This window comes from Carassius carassius, chromosome 1 (genome assembly GCF_963082965.1).
Source record: "Carassius carassius chromosome 1, fCarCar2.1, whole genome shotgun sequence".
Lineage (NCBI taxonomy): Eukaryota > Metazoa > Chordata > Actinopteri > Cypriniformes > Cyprinidae > Carassius > Carassius carassius.
The window spans coordinates 35,959,916-35,981,450 of record NC_081755.1 but is presented as its reverse complement, the minus strand read 5'-3'; the positions used below and the strand labels follow the sequence as shown (position 1 = coordinate 35,981,450).

Here is a 21,535-nt window from a genome sequence, read left to right as displayed (position 1 = left end):
AACAGAAACATAGTTGAGCTCTAATGTTAGTATTCCGCTGCCTGTGTGACCCAGCTTATAACAGCATGGATCTGACGGCCAGGTAAGGGTGTGTTAACATCTTGCCTGTGCTTTCGTTTTTTCTTCTGTGGTGAGATCCCACCATCCTCCAGAGGAACGTGGTGAATCAGCATCTCTTTCACTGCAAACTCGTAAACCTGACAGAAAGTCAACCATAATCACATGAGCCAGAGCATTGCATCATGTTACAGACACACACACACACACACACACACTTCATCACAATCAAGTGAACACTTAATGGGCGTTAGTCAGAGCTCTGAAACCCAGCTGAAAGGTAACCGCTCATTATCATGTTGATCTTTGCCATATGAGCTCTCACACACACTAACACACTCAAACACACAATCAAAACAACACTCTTCTAGAAAAAGATTTGGACCATTCCCTAAATGAAAGAAAAGCACATGATTTTAGGTAATCGCATTTCCAGTTAACCAAACCACAGTCTTTCTGGGAAAAACACACAGGCACACAGTCATACATTTAAACGCACACATTTTTGTCATCTTTGCTTTTGAGTATATACTATAGAACTTTCTGCACATTTGATACATTTTAATTCAATTTAGATCTGTATTAATGAACTCCTTTACCAGTGAGTAACCAGACAATACACTACCAAAACTAGCAGAAGACACATATATAACCTCCTGTTCATTGTCATTTGTGTGCGTACCTCTCTACATGTCTTGGTGCCAATGAGTCGTGCAATAGAGCAGAAGTTGTTGTAATATGTGCCATGCAGGACTCTGAACAGAGACTCCTCTGCTCCGCTCCACTGAGGAGGAGAATGGGACTCCTCTGCTCCGTCCTCCCCTGATCTCATTTTGGTGGGACTGGGACACTGAGAGTTGTTACCCTCTGACACACAAATACACACACAGCTAAATGTCAGGTTTTCATCCAAACACTCTTTACTAAAGGAAATCAGAACTGAATAGCAGCAGATATTTGATATTAACTTCTTAAATTAAAATTCTGTACTATTTTGTCTAAAATCCCTGCTGTTCAAAAAGTTTAGGGTAAGATCTTTTTTTTTTTTAAGAAATTACTACTTCTGTTTAGCTATGATACGTTAAATTGATCCAATGTGACAGTGTAAAGACATTTAACATGTTATGAAAAATTTAGGTTTCAAATAAACGCTGTTATTTAGAATTTCTATTCATCAGAGAATCGATGAATAAAATGTCACGTTTTCCACAAAAATAATAAGAAGCACAACTGTTTTTAACATTGCTGATAAGATGATTTGTTACATAATAACCAAATCAACAAGCTACGATGATTTCTGTAGTAATGGCTGCTGAAATTCAGATTTGCCATCACAGGAATACAAAAAAACTCAAATGAGTCATTTTTAAATGCTATAAGTGGATTTAAGCATCGCAACATTAATTAATTGTATTAATCTTGAAATTCGTTTAAGATTATAACGTTATAAAGGTTTTTTTTTTTTAAAGATTAACTTTAAGTGAGCATAAGATGAAGGCAAAGGTAATATACATTTTCAAGTTAGAATGATAAACTATTAAATATGCAATACTAACCAATATGATACATAAAAAAAGATTGTAATCCTGTTTCGTTGATGACCAGATGATGTATCTGTAATGGTACTGATACACTGTGCATCTCTATTATACTTTCTCTAGATATGGCTTAAATCCCTCGCTTAAAGAAGCCTATTCAATTGTTTCCCCATTTTATCATCCGGCAGGTGAAAATAATAATTATTACTTTAGCAACCACCACTAATAATGTTCCTGTGTTTCTGCAAACATTTCCATTGATGTCTCTGTTGCAATTTAGACAAACAACTCACCATGGGACGAGAGTTATTTTTGGCAAGGGACGGCTTGGCTGTGTGTTTCATCTGTGTTATTTTAGTTTTGATAAACTATTAACTCTTTATCCACTGTACCTGAGGAGCTGGTGGTCTCATGGTCGCTGTCTCCTTCTTTTCCCTCCTCACCGGAGCCTGAGGGGGCGGGGCCACAGGAACTCGAGGGGCGGGGCTGTCTTCGTCGACGACGGGGCCTTTGAGACCTCTGCATGTTTTGATCAGCAAACTCTTTTGCCCCTTTCTGTGTCCAAAGAAGGGATGAAAAGAACTTTATAAATTATACATTTAATTAAATTATTAATTTAATCCAATCCAAAATTCTCAGCTAAGTAGAAAATCTTATGAAACTGTTGTGCTCAGAAAGCTGTACCTGCAGCAGAAAGCAGTCCAGTCCGCAGGGCTCTGTCTCCATTCGGATCTCTTTATTCTTCCTCTTATACACATTAGGAGATGCATGGAAAGCTAAACACAAACAACATACTAATTAACATCCATTTTGGATGATTCGACCATAAGTGGTCACTGCTTAATATAGCATAATTATAATTATACTAAATATAGTCTGATACTCAACTGACTACTTGTGAGCAGATAATTTCAGACGAACTTCATTGCCAAGTTTAATCAGGGCATATCTGTATCATATGCTTGATGTACTGATACAATAAGGTATCATACATGAAAGGTATTGCTCTGTGCATAATTCAGGAACATGCACTGAAGGACAGATTGTAGCATCTCGCTCTCCATTTAAATAAACACAAAAATGCAGAAGACTAGAGAAGGACTTTATCATTTCTTACGGTGCAAGAAGCAGTCGTATTTAAAGCAACGGCGACAGAAAAGTGTGTGAAAAGAGTGCAGACTTTGCTCTCTCTGAACAGATTTGGCACAGGGACCGTCCATGTTGGGCGTGCAGAGAGGAGGCAACTTCACAGGGCTGGATGGCTCCAGGAGATCCTTGTACCTGCAAGAGAGAGAAAAATATTCATCTAAAATTATTTGTAATAACAGCAAAACACACTAAACTGAAACTACAGTAAAAGGTTTGGGGTTGAAAGAAGTCTTTTATGCTCACCAGACTGCATCTATTTGGTCAGAAATATTATAATGTATGTTATATATTAGAATATTTTAATACATACTGTGAAATATTATTCAAATTTGAACTGTATAATAATTTTCTATTTAAGTATATTACGTAATTTATTTTGTAATTTACGTAATTTATTCTTGTGATGCAAAGCTGAATTATCAGCATCATTACTCCAGTCTTCAGTGTCACATGATCCTTCAGAAATCATTATAATATACTGATTTGCTGCTGAAGAAATATTTCTCATTACTATAAATGTTTTAAACAGTTGTTCTCCTTTATATTTTTGTGGAAACCATGATACATTTTCTTCTGAATTATCTGATGAAAGAAATAGAAAGAAACAGAATTTATTATATAACATTATTCATGGGTTTACTGCCACTGTTGATCAATTTAATGTGTCCTTGCTGAATAAAATTACTAATTTCTTAAAAAAAAAATAAAAAAAATTCTGACCCTGAACTTTGAACTGTAGTTTATGTGCAATTCTGCCATTATTTACTCATCCATATGTTGCACAATAACAGCGTAGTCACAATGAGATGTTGTGATGAGTGTATTTAAGTAAAAAAAAAATTGCTAAAACTTTAAATTGCTGAATTTGTTTGACACATATAACAGGCCATTAAATACAACTCTCACCCACAGATTTCCCCCAGCTAGCGGAAAGAAATAAAATGAGCACAGCTGGTGGGATGAACAATAATGACATGAAACGGTAAACAGTTGGATGATAAGGCAGACTGTGACGGGTTTTTGTTTCCACTGCTGCCAGCTACCAGCAGAGCACGAGTAACTTCCCATGAACCTTAATTTACCGCTGCATGAAGGTGGCATGACATATACTTTCCAAGTCATGTGAAGAATGTGCACGCATGTTAGATTTGCCATTATGGATGCATACTCTTAGTGAATAAAAGCTTTTGTTTGGGACAGCATCGTGTAAATCAATCAACTGGACTGAACTGAAAATCACTAAAACAAGCCAACCTGTTTGTCCAAACAATGGAGGAAAATTGAAGTATTTAGAAAACGATTTTATAGCATACACAATTTGGGGTGCATTTAGAGAAGCCGGATTGAACCTGTCCCGTGTCCTGATTCCATTCATTTCTAAAAATGAATGTTTAAAAATCAGCAGGGTGACCTACTTGTCCTTCAGCTCCTCCATGGTGCCTTTGTATGGAAACATAGACGCAATAGCTGTGAAAATCTTGTCATGAGGAATCTTCTTATTGGCGGAGAGCTCCCTTCCTAGTAGAGGGAAAAGCGAGACTAAAATCAGCATTGTCCTGAATTTGACTTTTAAAGCAAAAGTAGAGTAGTGCATGGGCTTATGTGTGTGTGCATGTGTAAGGGTCAGGGTGTACCGTAACTGGATACTGTCCTAAAACAAACTGAATGAACAAACAGCCCTCACTGGGATTAGAGGTGACACTCAGAGCAAACAACTGCACATAGACAGAGACAGGCTGATCTGATGGGCAATGCATGTCAGCTCTAGTCTATTTGTTGTTAAACCAGTGAAATTCAGACCAACAGTGCTACACCAGCCACTGTCTATTAAAAGCCCTAATTCTATGCAAATTTGACCTAACATATGATCATCTGATTTATTTAGTTATTAAGGTCTTATTATTATTTTTTAATAATAAAAAGGCATTAATACTGTATGTTTTTAGACAGTAACCCTGTTTCCTTTAAAAGGAATAAAATGTATTAAAAAAAACTAATTAAACAAATAATAAATATTTTTTAAACATATTATATCATATTTCACATGAAATTTTATTCTAATTGTTCCAGTATTTTGCTTCTGCTCAAAACTAACTCACCTTCAGCAGAGCTCCTCCTCTTCCTTTTGAAGAAGCCCTCTTTTGACTCTTCTGCTCCTTCAGCTGTAGTTTTCTGCACCGCTTCCTCCTCCTCCTCCTCCTTATTCTCTGTTTGCTCTGAGGGCTCTTCCTCCTCCTCTTCCTCTGGGTCTGAGTATTGGCTCAGTGCCTCCACCAGCTCTTTAAAGATCTCATCATTTATGAAGCCTCCTTCTGTTGGTACAAGATACTTACATACTTACTGCCTGTCTAAGATTCACATAGAAGTTATATGTTGATTAGCATGAGCACTACGGTTCAAAAATTTTGGGGTCAGAACTATTTAAAGAAATGAATACTTTCAATCAGCAACGATGCATTCAATTGATCAAAAGGGATATTTAAGATATTTATAATGATACAAATGAGACTTCAATCTGTTTCCACAAAAAATTTTTTAGCAGCATATTATATTATTATATTCTTATAATAATAAGAAATGTATCTTCAGCATTAAATCAACATATTAGAATGATTTCTAGAGGATCACGTGACACTGAAGACTGGACTAATGGCTGATGAAAGTGTAACTTTTTTTTTTCATAAAAAATACATAAATAAATAATAATAATAAAGACAAAAAAAAAATGCATTTAAAACATTCTTTCCAGAAGAGATTCAGCTCAGGACTAGTGACGCCTCTCGTAATGTGTTTAAATACAAACCCGATTCCAAAAAAGTTGGGTAAAAAAGGAATGGAATACTTTACAAATCTCATAAACGTATATTTTATTCACAATAGAATATATATAACATATCAAATGTTGAAAGTGAGACATTTTGAAATGTAATGTCAAATCTTGGCTCATTTTGGATTTCATGAGAGCTACACATTCCAAAAAAGTTGGGACAGGTAGCAATAAGAGGACGGAAAAGTGAAATGTACATATAAGGAACAGCTGGAGGACCAATTTGCAACTTATAGGGTCAATTGGGAACATGATTGGGTATAAAAAGAGCCTCTCAGAGTGGCAGTGTCTCTCAGTAGTCAAGATGGGCAGAGGATCACCAATTCCCCCAATGCTGCGTTGAAAAATAGTGGAGCAATGTCAGAAAGGAGTTTCTCAGAGAAAAATTACAAAGAGTTTGAAGTTATCTTCATCTACAGTGCATAATATCATCCAAAGATTCAGAGAATCTGGAACAATCTCGGTGCGTAAGGGTCAAGGCCGGAAAACCATACTGGATGCCCGTGATCTTCGGGCCCTTAGACGACACTGCATCACATACAGGAATGCTACTGTAATGGAAATCACAACATGGGCTCAGGAATACTTCCAGAAAACATTGTCAGTAAACACAATCCACCGTGCCATTTGCTGTTTTAAAAAAAGAAGCCATATCTTAACATGATCCAGAAGTGCAGGCATTTTCTCTGGGCCAAGGCTCATTTAAAATGGACTGTGGCAAAGTGGAAAACTGTTCTGTGGTCAGACGAATCAAAATTTGAAGTTCTTTTTGGAAAACTTGGACGCCATGTCATGCGGACTAAAGAGGACAAGGACAACCCAAGTTGTTATCAGCGCTCAGTTCAGAAGTCTGCATCTCTGATGGTATGGGGTTGCATGAGTGCGTCTGGCATGGGCAGCTTACACATCTGGAAAGGCACCATCAATGCTGCAAGGTATATCCAAGTTCTAGAACAACAATTGCTCCCATCCAGACCTCGTCTCTTTCAGGGAAGACCTTGCATTTTCCAACATGACAATGCCAGACCACATACTGCATCAATTACAACATCATGGCTGTGTAGAAGGATAAAGGTACTGAAATGACCAGCCTGCAGTCCAGATCTTTCACCCATAGAAAACATTTGGCGCATCATAAAGAGGAAGATGCGACAAAGAAGACCTAAGACAGTTGAGCAACTAGAAGCCTGTATTAGACAAGAATGGGACAACATTCCTATTGCTAAACTTGAGCAACTTGTCTCCTCGGTCCCCAGACATTTGCGGACTGTTATAAAAAGAAGAGGGGATGCCACACAGTGGTAAACATGGCCTTGTCCCAACTTTTTTTTAGATTTGTTAATGCCATGAAATTTTAAATCAACTTATTTTTCCCTTAAAATTAAAATTTTCTCAGTTTAAACATCTGATGTGTCATCTATGTTGTATTCTTAATAAAATATTGAAATTTGAAACTTCCACATTATTACATTCTGTTTTATTCACAATTTGTATAGTGTCCCAGCTTTTTTGGAATCGGGTTTGTACATATTGTGATGCTCACCTCTGTCTCCATGCACCCCGTCATAATTGTCAATAAGCTCTTCCAGGAAAGCTTCATCCTGTTCCAACACCTCGTCTCCCATGTAGGGGATATTATGCAGAAATGTCTCATCTTCCACCTCAGAAACAAAGAGAGGCAGGAAAGACTTTTTAGTGATGTTATTGATTTATATAAAGACATGTTCCATATGCATTAATGCATCAGTGAGGTTTTTCTAATGAGAGATAAATGCATAATTTATTGTTAATGCAGCATAACAATATTGTGCAAGTGTTTTGTGGGTGACTGTTTTTGTGTATTCCTACATTTGTGCCTGTGAGTGAGTGTAGGCGTTTAAAGATTCACATCCTGCTCTACCTGAGAGATGACTTCAAAAACACATGCTTTGAGCTGTCAGGACATGTGAATGTGTGCTGCTGCAGGGTGACCTACTTTCAAAATGACCGTGTCATAAATGATGCTTTTCTTCTATTTTCATCTCTCACTCTCTCTTCATATTTGTCTGCAGACACAGGCTTCTAATGGTGATCATGACTGAGTGCTTTTTATGTGTGTTAAAGTGTGTGCGCTCATTGTCCGCATCCAGTACCATGAAGTTCTGCTGCAAAGGGGACCAGGAGTACATGAATGGTATCCCAGCAACAGTTGTCAAGGGACGCATGGCAACCGCCTGGTATGGAAAAGACGGAAAGCCAGACTCTACCATGCACAACTGTGATTGGACAAGAAAGGGGGGACAGGAAAACAGAAGAAAAGTCAAAGTGTCACTCAAAACCATTCGAGGACCGTTAAATTGCTTTAGTCCTGCATATGTTAATTAGTCAATGTCATTTGAATATATTAATTTTACATTGGCTGTATTTTACTGACATATTACTGAATTTAAATGAAAATACCGTCATCATTTAAATTGTTCCAAACCTGTATGACTTTCTTTCTTCCGGGAAAAAAGGAGAAATTTCAAGAATTAAACTGGTCACTCCTTTCCATGCAATTTACAATCAATATTAATCGAGGCATTCAGATGAGACTGATTTGTGGCCAGATCATTAAGACCATTCTGGATCAAACGATCCATTAAAAACCTAACTGGAAATGTGTGAGATAATGACTTATTTTATAATTGTGTCTGTCAATCACTCAAAGCTTATGGTTTCATAAGGAACATAGTGCACTATTTGTACAGACAATATTTTTAATAATGCTTTTGTGTCCTTTTTGAAGCTTAAAAGCTTCAGTCATGCTTAAATGTAAAAAAACGAACAGTATTCGGTATGTCTCCATTTGTTTCACAGGGGAACAAAAGTGTGTAACACTAGGGACCAATTCTCACTATTAACTAGTTGATTGTTAGCATGCCCGTTATTAACAAATTGGTAGTTTATTAGCACTTATAAAGCACATATTCTGCACAACAATATTCTACATCCCTAATCCTACTTAATACCTAAACTTAACAACTTCTGTACTAACTATTAATAAGCAGCAAATTGGGAGTTTATTGAGGAAGAAGTTGGAGTAATAGTTTAAAGTCATACAGAAACAACATGAGGGTGGATAAATAATGAAAGAATTTAATTCCAAACCAAATCAGTGATAGAAATGTCATAAAGTCAAGAAGAATTGAACTTGGACCAAATGAGTGCCCAGGGAAATTACAATATCATAATCCACTAATCAAAATATTAGATTTGGTGTTATAGAGAGAACATCAAGTATGGTGTTGTTTTCCAGTGCTGTTGCAAGCAGGATCCAGCTGTGCTGGTATGTTGAGCAGTCTCTCTGTATTCCACAGAGAGCTAAGCTCTGCTGTGCCCGCTGGCTGCTTTTATTGTGGATATCACAGGAGTTTCAGATACTGAGCTCTGGCTTGGCAAACATACAAATGCATTTTTGGCAACAGAGCAATTTCACAAAGAGAGGAAAAAACACTGGCGCATTTAACCGGCCTGCTGGTAATATTTGCCCTGACTAATTAAACAGGGGTTAACTGTGCCCCAGTCAGTCTAACATAACATCACATTGATCTAAATGCTTGTCAGGTAGGAGATGATAAAGTAGGTGCTGCAGGAAATAGAAGGCAAATTGTGGCACCTGATCTTGAGTCATTACTGGCATTTTGCTAGGATAAATTATGTTTGGAAATGGCGAGGCAAAGCTGACTATGTATTGATTCGGCTCATAAATCAGCTAGCGGGGACAGTCTTGTGCTGAATTAGCAGGGGCAATTCACAGTAAAGCGATCTAGTGTCAAAGAGCAGATGCAAGATGACTGACACTGGTTTGTGGTGGTCAAGGCCTCCAGCTGTTTCATTCTTGCCTTTTTGCTGGGCAGAGAGCCACTGGCTGTGGAAAGGGGAATGGACTGGATTCGGAGCTTGGACCATTCCTCATTCAGCAACTCAGTTCTTCCTTCAATCTTGCGACGATTCGACTGGAAAAGAGCCTGTGAAAAACACACAGCCTATTAGTTAAAAAGACTGAATTATATGAATTGAAAGCTACATTTTCTAATTAGAATGCCATAGAAAACAAATCAAGGAAATAAAAGGTGGCAGAATAATTCAAAATTCTAAAAGAAATACACTACTCTTCAGAAGTTGGGGGTTGGTAAACTTTTTTTTTTTTTTTTTAAAGAAGTCAGATATACGCTGAATTTATTTGATGGAAAATACAGTAAACCACTAATGTTATGACATTTAACTACAAATAAAAATGTTTTAATACATTTCAAAATAATAATTTAAGGATGTAATTTATTCCTGCTGTATTTTCAGCATACTCAATCTTCAGTGTCACATGATTTTTCAGAAATCATTTTAATATGCTGATTTGCTGCTCAAGAAACATTTAATTGTCATTATTTTTGGAATATCTTTTGAAACCTAAATCTTTAGGATTCCTTAATGAATAGAAAGTTCAAAGAACAGCATTTATTTGAAACTGAAATCTTTTGTAACATTATTAATGTATTTACTGCCACCATTGATCAATGCATCCTCGATGAATAAAATTATTAATTGCTAAAAAAAACAAAAAAACGTACTCACCCCGAAGCTAGTATAGAAATACAGAATCAGTTATATTAAAAAGAGTAAAGGAATGAAAAGATAATCAGTAATGCAAAAGAACTTCTACCTTGACATCCTCAGCTTTGCGGAAGCGTTTCAGCTGTCTTAACCTCATGTACTCAGACTTGACTCTCTTCTTCCATTCCAGCAGACTGCGGGGGGGCTTCGCAGTGCAGGACCGGGGGCCTGACACCTCCTCCATCATCAGCCTCACCTGGCTGCAATTCACAGGAGCAATACTTATATTTGGCATAAATGCACAAACAGCCGAGCTGAGCTCATATTCAGACAACACTGGAACAAACAGTATGTTTAAGGATTTTATCAAATTAATATTTCAGACTGTTTTTAAAAATTCAAAGAAGTCTTATATGTGTGTGTGCAAGATGTATAACATGTTAGACATCATAATTATTCTATATAAATATACATTGTTGGGAAGAAATCAGTTACATGTAATGGAATTATGTGATTTAATAAAAAAAAATGTATGTAGCTGTACTCTGTTACAGTTACTGAGAAAATTTTTGTAATTAAATTACAGTTACTTCAGAAAATGTTAACAATTACAAAGGGGGTTATATCTTAATATTTTCACACACACATAGAGATTTGATTGATTTCTTTCCTAAATTGCACTGACTGCTCTAAAATACGAGACACCAATGTTTCAGGAGTTTAGGACACAGAAAAAGACAAAATGCTTATTCAATAATTCATTCATCTTATTCAATAGATTGATTTCCTTTTTGGGTTTATGTACAGTACAGACCAAAAGTTTGGAAACATTACTATTTTTAATGTTTTTGAAAGAAGTTTCTTCTGCTCATCAAGCCTGCATTTATTTGATCAAAAATACAGAAAAAATGTAATATTGTGATATATTATTACAACTTAAAATAATTGTTTTTAAATTTATTATACTTTAAATTATCATTTATTTCTGTGATGCAAAGCTGAATTTTTAGGATCATTATCACATGATCCTTTAGAAATCATTCTAATATGATGATTCATTATCAAAGTTGGAAACAGTTCTGCTGCTTAATATTTTTTCAGAACATGTGATACTTTTTTAGGATACTTTGATGAATAAAAAGTAAAAAAAAAAGAAAAAAAAGAAAAAGAAGCTATGTTTTTAAAATATAAATATTTTGTAATAACAATATACACTACTGGTCAGTAATTTGGGGTCAGTAAATTTTTTTTCTCTCTTTTTTAAATAAAATCAATACTTTTATTCAGCAAGGATGTGTTAAATTGATAAAAAGTGATAGTAAGGAAAATATATTATTAGAATATATATTATTAGAATTAGAGTTCTTTTTAACCTTTTATTCATCAAATATATTAGACAACAGAACTGTTTCCAACACTCATAATAAATCAGAATATTAGGATGATTTCTAAAGGATCATGTGATAGACTGGATGTCATGTGACACTGAAGACTGGAGTAATGATGCTGAAAATTCAGCTTTGCATCACAGGAATAAATTATTTTTTTAAAGTATATTCAAATAGAAAACGTCTCGGTTACGTACGTAACCCTCGTTCCCTGATGGAGGGAACGGAGACGTTATGTCGAACGACATATGGGGTCTCACTTGGGAGGCCAATCATCTCTGAGTTTAAGAGAAAACGCCAATGAAAATTGGCTAGTGGATTTAACATACCTGAGCCACTCCCCGTTCCAACGGGTATAAATAGGGCGACAGGTGCATCCACTCATTAGGTTTTACGCTGAGGAGCCGAGAACGTGTCCCGGCAACAGCGACCGGTTCAAGGTTGTGGCATGGGAACATAACGTCTCCGTTCCCTCCATCAGTGAACGAGGGTTACGTACGTAACCGAGACGTTCCCTATCTGTCGGTCACTACGAGTTATGTCGAACGACATATGGGGTCCTATGGAAAACGCCACAACCTGAACATCGTCACAACCCTGTGGTGCTGCAATTGTCGACAAGCCCTGGCGTGCCACAAAAGCTACGCTTAAGGTCGTAACCTTCCCAAAGCCCCAGCGCAAATTCACTGACCTTGGTACCGAAGGGGCCAAAGGGTGAGTACATCGCTGCTGGAGAAGGCCACGCTGCTGTTCCGCCCACATAAATTTAATGGAAGGGATTTCAACCTTCAGAGAAAGATTGCTATAAATCTTCCCTATTTGTTCTTTCAGCTGGCAAGACAATGGGGAAGCGAGCCTTAGGAAAAGGTCGCTACGGAGACCACACCTACCCGTAGGGAGGTGACATGTGGATAAACCGATATGGACTGACCCAGGGGGCAGTACTACATATGGAAGGGGTCTCTGAGGCAGGTCCTACCTTGGAGTAGGGATGGAACGGCTGGGAGAAGAGACTGACAGAATGGGTCTGTCAAGGGAAGACACGGGTTTGCCAGGAGGGAAACCTTACCGTGGAAGAAAACACATATGGGATTACCCGTAGGGAACCAAGCCATATGAACACCTAGCCCAGTACAGGGGCTGACCGGAACTCCTGGCATGCTAACGCCAGTACTGGGCCTGGTGACAGACTGCTCCGCCAAGTCTGACTGCCGAGGGTGCTGGAGGATGCTCGACCAGGGTACGCCAACCGGGGAACTCTACTGGGAGAAGAAAGGCGCTCCACTATCCAGTGGGCCAACCTCTGCTTAGAGACAGCCTTCCCCTTCCGCTGACCTCCAAAGCAGACCAGGAGCTGCTCAGAGCTTCTTAAGCTCTGGGTGCGGTCCACGTATATGCGAAGCGCTCTTACGGGACACAGCGACGCCAAGGCTGGATCTGCCTCCTCCAGGGGCAGCGCTTGCAAGTTCACCACCTGGTCTCGGAAGGGAGTGGTGGGAACCTTGGGCACGTATCCAGGCCGGGGTCTCAGGACAACGTGAGAGTAGGCCGGCCCGAACACAAGGCACTCTTCACTTACCGAAAATGCTTGGAGGTCCCCGACCCTCTTGATGGAAGTGAGCGCGATCAGGAGCGCTGTCTTGAGAGACAGGAACTTAAGCTCGACTGAATCCAGCGGCTCAAAGGGACCCCTCCGAAGTCCCGCCAGGACAATAGAGAGGTCCCAGGAGGGAATCAGGGGTGTCCTAGGAGGATGTAACCTTCTGGCACCCCTCAGGAACCTCACGATCAGGTCATGCCTCCCCAGGTATCCGCCGTCCACTGCATCGTGATGGGCTGCAATGGCAGCCACATACACTTTCAGGGTGGAGGGTGACAGCCCACGCTCCAACCTTTCTTGCAGGAAAGTAAGCACGACTCTGACCGGGCATCTCCGGGGGTCTTCTCGGTGAGAAGAACACCAATTCGTGAACAGACTCCACTTCAGATCATAGGCCTGCCTCGTAGAAGGGGCTCCAGCCTGAGTGATAGTGTCTACCACCGCTGGGGGCAGATCACTTAGGTCTGCCGCGTCCCGTCCAGAAGCCACACGTGGAGGTTCCAGAGATCTGGACGCGGGTGCCAAATGGTGCCAAGCCCCTGAGAGAGAAGGTCTCTCCTCAGGGGGATGCGCCAGGGAAGGGCTGTCACGAGGAGCATGAGTTCCGAAAACCAGGTCCGGGTGGGCCAATAAGGCGCAACCAACAGGACCTGTTCCTCGTCCTCCCTGACCTTGCACAGTGTCTGTGCGAGCAGGCTCACTTGGGGAAACACATACTTGCGTAAAGCCCGAGGCCAGCTGTGTGCCAGTGCATCTGTGCCCAGGGGGGCCTGGGACAGGGAATAGTACAGCTGGCAGTGGGAGGACCATCTGGGGATGGAGTCGCCATTCCCCGGGGGAAAGTGAGCTGTCGTGAGAGCGCGTCGGCTGCACGATTGAGCTCCCCCAGGATGTGGATAGCACGCAGCGACTTGAGCCGCGTCTGACCCCAGAGGAGGAGATGGCGGGCGAGTTGAGACATGCGACGTGATCGTAGACCGCCCTGTCGGTTGATGTATGAAACAGCCGCAGTGTTGTCCGTGCGGACCAACACATGCTTGTCCAGCAACAGCGGACGAAACTGTCGTAAAGCTAGATGCACTGCCAGCAACTCCAGACAGTTGATGTGCCAAAGCAGCCGAGGTCCTGTCCAGGACCCTGAAGCTGCCTGCCCGTTGCATGTCGCGCCTCAGCCCGAGTTGGAGGCATCTGTTGTGACAACAACGTGCCGGGACATTTGTTCTAAGGGCACGCCGGCCCGTAGAAAGGCAAGGTCCGACCAGGGGCTGAATAGGCGGCGACACATCGGTGCGATGGTGACACGATGTGTACCGCGGCGCCATGCCCATCTCGGGACTCGGGAGTGCAACCAGTGATGAAGTGGCCTCATATGAAGCAACCCGAGCGGCGTGACTGCGGCTGCGGATGCCATATGCCCCAGGAGCCTCTGAAAGTGTTTCCAGCAACAGCGGACCTTGGAGGAAAGGAAAATTTGCTCTTCTATGATAAAGTGGGTGCCGCCGGACCGATTTTCCCAGACCGATTCGATTTCGATTATCTCCCCATTAATTGACTACTAACAATTTATACATGTTAATTTACATATCTGAATGGAAAAAACATCAATTCCTTAACATTGCAATATATGTTTATTGCTCTTAAAATTACAAAATAAAAGAATGACTAAGAATGCATTACTTTGCACTTGTATAGAGATAGCATTCAATAAAACCTTGAAGCCTTGAAAACACATAGCTTACTGAAACAAGCTTACTGAACACATAGGGCCTAGCTTACTGAAAAAAGTTGTCTAGCATTCAATAAAAAAGTTCACCCAAAATACTTGTTTAGAGCAATTGAAAGAATACATTAACCAATGTAAACTTTAGGGCTTTAAGCTAATACAGAGAGTGCTTTTCCAAAAAATAAAAATTAACAGTGGGAGCCAGCAGCCTGTCATGTAGAAAAAAAAAATCTCCGAATGCTCCATGTGAAACTTTGGCATTCTGCCCTTTTTCTATCGTGTCTGTCTAATGATTTTGGTTAATATGCATGAGGGAGGGAGAGAAAGAGAGAGAGAGAGAGAGAGAGAGAGAGAGAGAGCAAGACAGCGCTCATGTAGGCTGAAGACTGTGAGTGCACGAGCGCGCGTGAAACTTGGGTGTTTTTCACCCTTTTTCTATCGTGTTTAATGATTTTGATTAATATGCACGACGGAGAGAGAGAGCAAGAAGCGCTCTTGTTGTTTGAAGACTGTGAGTGCGCGCGCAGCCGGGGCTCTCTCTCGTACGCGCCCTGTCACTGTCACTCACCGATCAAATAAGGCTTTGACAGCCGCCAAAAAAAAAGATCAATGCAGAAAAACCCCTGGATTGGTTATATAACGTTGGACAGAATGTTGATCCGGCCATCGCGTATATTCAGCGCACATAAGGTAAACGTTTTGCAAAAGTTTTTTAGAGAAATAAAAACAGGTCGACGAATCGATGCGCATATTTTGCGTCGACGCCCTAGGCTGGACGCATTTGATAATGCGTTTCTGCGTCAACATCCTGAACGGGAGCTTGTGCAGAGCCCGATTCAAGACTCGCAGATCCAGGATAGGTCGAAGGCCACCGCTTTTCTTGGGCACGATGAAGTAAGGGCTGTAAAACCCCGTCCTCATCTCGGCTGGAGGGACCGGCTCAATTGCATCCTTCGCCAGCAGGACAGCAATCTCCTCGCGCAAGACAGAGGCGTCCCGGACTACCACCGAAGTCTCGAGCACGCCATTGAACTTGGGAGGTCGCCGGGCGAACTGAATTGCGTAGCCGAGTCGGACCGTCCGGATGAGCCAGCGTGACGGGTTGGGCAGTGAAAGCCACGCTCCCAGACTCCGTACAAGTGGCACCAAAGGGACAGTCGACATACCCGCAGTGGTGCAGCATGGGGAGTTGTGTCGGAAGGCCCAGAAGGCATTGCGTCCCGAGTCATCACAGCCACACTCCCAGTGTTCCCGGAGGAACTGGCCAGAGACGCGTGGAGAGGCGTTGCGTCTCCGAGCCGCGACTTCTTGACCGCTGGCGAAAGGGGGCGTCGTGGGTGATAATGAGGAGGCAGTGCGTCGCTCATTGTCAACCCGCGAGCCTTGCACCTTGGAGGAAAGGAAAATTTGCTCTTCTATGATAAAGTGGGTGCCGCCGGCCATTGGACCAGCGGCGGAACAGAAAGAAACAAAACTGAGGATTCTCCACCCGGCCCTCCTCCGGGGGAAGGAGTGGCTCTGTCTCTGCCAGCTCCTGAAGAGCAGTCTCCCACATCTCCGAGTTGCCCGTGCCAGGGCCGCTTAGTCGTCTACCTAGAGGACTTCGCAGCCGGAAGTGACACGGGGGGCGCCGCTCCCCTGCGTGGGGCTCAACGCGCCGGCCTCGAAGAACTCCCAGCACGGGGCGGAGCTGGTGTGGAGGACGCAGGGAGGCGCCCACGGCGACAAGCAGGCTGAGGCACTGCCTGCGACGGATTGGTGGCAACCGGAGGATCACGTCGTGGCGAGATGTGCTGTATGGCCTCAGTCTGCTGTTGTTCTGTCAGGAACTACCGGGCACAGCCCCTGACAGCGTCGCCACACAGGACAGCCTGGGATATGGGAGCATCAAAAAAGTGCACTTTGTCAATGTCTCTCATACAGACCAGGCTGAACCAGAAACGGCACTACTGGACCACCAGAGTGGACATCGCCTTCCCGAGGTACTGCGTTGTGACTTCCGTCACCCGGAAGGGGGAGGTCAGTCGCCATGCGCAGCTCCTGCATCAACCTCGGGTTGGTCCTAGCTCACTGTCACCTTCAAATCTCCCGGAGCACTAGCCGGCGGTCCTCTGCTCGTGACAGAGAAACGGAACAGGTAGTGACAGAGGGGTCTGCTCCTTTCCCTTTAAGAAAGGAGAGACGCGATCGCAGCGTTGCCATGGTCACACACGCAGTGCGTGCATGAACCATCCACGAACGCACCTTCAGCGTGCTGAATGCCCAGACACGGAAGACAACGAACGTGGCCGTTGTCAGAGAACAGGAAACGACCGCATCCAGAACCATCCGCGATTTGCTTTTTTAGGAAATCTGCTCTCTTATTTGAAGCGCCCAGGGGAATCGCTGAAAGGGACACCGCTGTTTGCGCCATACCGCCAACCAGAACAGCTTCCCGACACAGCAGATGAATGGCTTTGTGGAGTATAACAGCTTTCATACAACCACTCGGCTCCGAAGCAAAAATCTAATGAGTGGATGCACCTGTCGCCCTATTTATACCCGTTGGCACGGGGAGTGGCTCAGGTATGTTAAATCCACTAGCCAATTTTCATTGGCGTTTTCTCTTAAACTCAGAGATGATTGGCCTCCCAAGTGAGACCCCATATGTTGTTCGACATAACTCGTAGTGACCGACAGATAGGGAACTATTATTTTAAGTTGTAATAATATTTCACAATATTACTGTTTTTTCTGTATTTTTGATCAAATATATGCAGGCTTGATGTGCAGAAGAAACTTCTTTCAAAAACATAAAAAATAGTAATGTTTCCAAACTTTTGGTCTGTACTGTATATGCTTTATTTTTTAAGATGAACTGCTTTTCCAAGGCACTGTTAGATGCCAGTGTTTCCTGTCATAGCTATGCAAAGATTTGATTTCAGAAACCGTATCATACCTATTAAATGGCTTCTTATTATCATCATATGATGTAGCTAAAAAGAACATTATTTTGTGTATTTGGTGTAATGCAATGAGTTTAATGCGGTTTAAGGTTCAAAAAACACATTCTTTTCCACATACTGTATATTATTAATACTCCTCTATGACCAGCATTCTGAAACGCGTAGATTTTTACAAAGCTCATTGTTCTGAAAAGCGAGGTGTGCTCTGATTGGCCAGCTATCCAGTGCTTTGTGATTGGCCGAATACCTCAAGTGTGTGATGGAAATGTTACGTCCTTTAACATACTTTGATGCCGTCTCCTGACGCGACCAGACAAAACCAATAAAACCCATTACAAAAGAGGCATTTGTTGCATCCAGTGGGGACATAATTACTGATTATAATGACTTAGGCCCCGTCCACACAGAGACACGTTTCGCTGTATACATTTTGTATCTTATAGGCGTTTTGTCCACACTGATCCGACGTTTTGGGAGAGTGAAAGAGATATTTTTTGAAACCAGGTCCCAGAGTGGATACATTTGAAAACGCCGCCTTTGCATTTTTGTGTGGACAGGGCGAATCTGTCAATTTTCTGAAACTATGACGTCATCCGTCCACATCTTGCCCCTAGTCAGACACGCTACGTCACATAACAGAAACAAAAACATGAACAAACACTGAACGATTGTCTTTTCATTAAATAACATTAACACAGATTGATAAATGTATTGTTCCATGTTTGTTTGTGTACCACGTGCAAGGTTTATGCGCATAGTCCAAGTCTTCTTCTCCATTTTTAGTGTATCTCTGTGAAACGCCATACTGTCCTTGCAAACATGGAACTGCCCCACTTTATAGAAACAGCCTTGTAGGCTACTCTCACAAGAGGCAGTCCTCCATAAAATGCTGCACACATATGAATACTTGGATTGCACTGTTCTGAAACGGTGTTGTAGATACAACTTAACCACTGATTTCTAGTCATGTCCTCTTTTGGAAGGCCAAACAAAGTAGTTTCGCATTCACAACGAAACACACAGCTTTTTTCGTGACATGGCGGAGGCGGCAGCAACAATACTGCAGCTAAAATCAAAGTTATCTCTTTCTTTGTGTAAACATTTGGGTGGTGTTATGCAAATCTTCCCACACAGTGACGTAGACATGTGGGGGCGTGTTAGAATGAGGCGTTTTAGGAGGGCCTGGATGAATCTTAACTTTTATAAAGAATATATCTTTGGGCTTGAGACTTTAATCGTTGCAACTTTAAGGATCATATCTAGCTTGTAACACAAAAAAGAGAAAGGAAAACTTGAAATCTCATCATATGACCCCTTTAAATCTGTATTTAACCTCAGAACGAACTCAAAGTAAAAAGAGGTGCTAAAGTCTGATTTTGTGATGGCTGTGCTTTAAAATTAAATAATCTTAATTGAAGTGATGAAGGATTTTGAAAGTCTGACAGTAATCACTGTTGAGTAGCTACTACTGCTAGAAATCTGCTAGGAATTTAGATAGTAATTGGGTAACTTGTAATCTGTAACTTATTACATTTTCAAAGTAACCTTCCCAGCAATGTATATTACGTGCATAAAATCATCTGTATTGATAGTTATTCTTGTGAATCCATACATTCATCTTCATGGTAAACATACTCTCTGGGATGTGATAAACAGCACCTTCCATAAGGGTTCCCGTCAGATATGACTCACTCTCTTTCAGACACAGACACACACACACACACACACACACACACACACACACACACACACAAAGGACCGATAAATTGCATGACTCAAACTTTATCATCAGTAATGACTCCATAAAGGACTCACTTACTGCCCCCTGCAGTTCACAAAACACAACTAACATTCCGCATCACACACCATTTATAGGTCTCCAATAGGGCTTAGATTAGCATTTCAGGTATCAGTCACTTGATGGAAAATGACTAGAAGTAACGCGTTGGCTGCCACAGAACAAAACAGCCAATGCAAATCTCATCCAAGTGACACTGTGCGGGGAAAAACACGCGCTGGCTCCTCGCACTGGAAGTGGGCGTGTCTCTCAAGAGCCCATATCTCCACGGTGCGGATAAGTGCGTAGTACACTTTTCACCATTTCTTAATCTTAACCCTCCAATACTGCTTTCTCGATCTGTTGCGGAACTGAAATGAAATATGAAATGTTGTTTGGGGGCGAATAACGCAAGGCTGCACGGGCCACAAAGACAGCGTTAATGAAGGACGCTAAGCTTCAGCAACGCCACACGTTAAAAAATACGTGCAACAGAAGCAAACGATACACGCCGAGACGATTTAGTAAACATGTCTTGTGCACATATTCTAGCTTTCTCGCGCATGCTAGAGATCGATGAATCGCCTTCGCAGTTTTAAATACCTTAAGAGTCCCTGCTCCTTCCTTTAAACCCTCTCGCGAATCAGCTTCAAGTGCGCAGAAAAGAAGTCAACGTGCCCAAAAACCTCCTGTAGTGAAAAACGGTGTCCTGTCTAGCGAGCCGCTGCGGATGTCGGTGCCAGACTGCTTGTGTTGAGGGATGCGTGGATTCCTCGGTCGTCCGTGAGCATGTCGAGATTGTAGTTGTACAGTTAAGAGCTGCGCACTTGGTTGGCACGGTCAGAGCACAGGGTGACGTCTATATTATGAACACACTCCAGCTCTCTTTGGCTGGACCACAGGCTACGAGTGCACCGAGGAGGAAAATAATAATGCAACTCATTTTCTATGTAATTAATAGCCTGCATGCACACATGTGCACGAGCTCTGACATTTAATAAGCGTCATTTAAGATTTGAATAATCGATTAATAACGATTATCCGTCTATAACAATAATAATAATAATAATTGAATATATATTAAATATTCCCACAATGGCGTGTTAATTCTAAATAGAAATACACATGCAATATATATATATATATATATATATATATATATATATATATATATATATATATATATATATATATATATATATTATAAAGTGCTGATGACATAAAAACATGGGACATATAAACCATTTAAGCAGTTGTATTTACTTTATAGCAAGATGCCTATTCATATAGCCTACGTATATGTACACGTGGATGTTAACGTATGCAGAGACAGAAGGCTCCTCCGCGCAAATGGACTTGGCTTGAGGATCCAATGCTTGTTGTTTTTGGACGTCTCCCTTGAGATCCGCAGCGCTTAGCATGTGCTGTTTTTTCCTCCAGAGAGCGAGCGAGGGCAGTGTGACAGAAGACACTGCCCTTCTCTGTAAGTCACACGTGACCAACGAGAACGCGCATCGCAGTTTAACAGTATGAATAGAATAGATCAATAAATTCTTTACACATTCACCGCTCCCTGACACAGACTGTATCAGTAATTGGCTGTTACTATTATGTGAGCATCAATGACTGCTGTTGCAACTATTATTTTTAAAATATTTTATAATAAATCAATAAAAATAATAGTATAGCCATGGTAAAGTAATGCTACAACTACAAATGCAATAATAATAAGTTATATTATGTTATATAATTTAAGAATATATCTCGTGAATAGTTTGATTACGACAGATGATTTGATATTTATGAATCCACTAGGTGGCGACATGTAGTCATTTATACCTCCGTCATATTTATTTATTTATTTATTTATTTATTTTTTAAAGAGATAATTCACCCAAAAGTCAGAAGTCTTACTCAATTTGCTCTGAACTTGTTTGGCTTTCTGTCTTTAGTTAAACA

The 21,535-nt window shown here is 41.3% G+C and overlaps 1 protein-coding gene across 1 annotated transcript in view; it reads right to left on the bottom strand.

Annotated features, from left to right (window-relative positions):
• ezh1 (enhancer of zeste 1 polycomb repressive complex 2 subunit) overlaps positions 1-20,470 on the bottom strand; it is a 24,346-nt gene extending 3,876 nt beyond the window's left edge. Inside the window, exons 1-12 of the mRNA XM_059557495.1 lie at positions 20,180-20,470; positions 10,253-10,403; positions 9,435-9,560; positions 7,704-7,826; positions 7,115-7,232; positions 4,844-5,056; positions 4,160-4,262; positions 2,713-2,876; positions 2,280-2,371; positions 1,988-2,150; positions 740-924; positions 106-197 (exon numbers count right to left, since the gene is read on the bottom strand). Coding sequence (XP_059413478.1) covers positions 106-197; positions 740-924; positions 1,988-2,150; positions 2,280-2,371; positions 2,713-2,876; positions 4,160-4,262; positions 4,844-5,056; positions 7,115-7,232; positions 7,704-7,826; positions 9,435-9,560; positions 10,253-10,390 — 1,517 coding nt within the window. The 5' untranslated portion in view covers positions 10,391-10,403; positions 20,180-20,470. The remainder of the gene's footprint in view (positions 1-105; positions 198-739; positions 925-1,987; positions 2,151-2,279; positions 2,372-2,712; positions 2,877-4,159; positions 4,263-4,843; positions 5,057-7,114; positions 7,233-7,703; positions 7,827-9,434; positions 9,561-10,252; positions 10,404-20,179) is intronic.
• Positions 20,471-21,535: the final 1,065 nt, after the last annotated feature.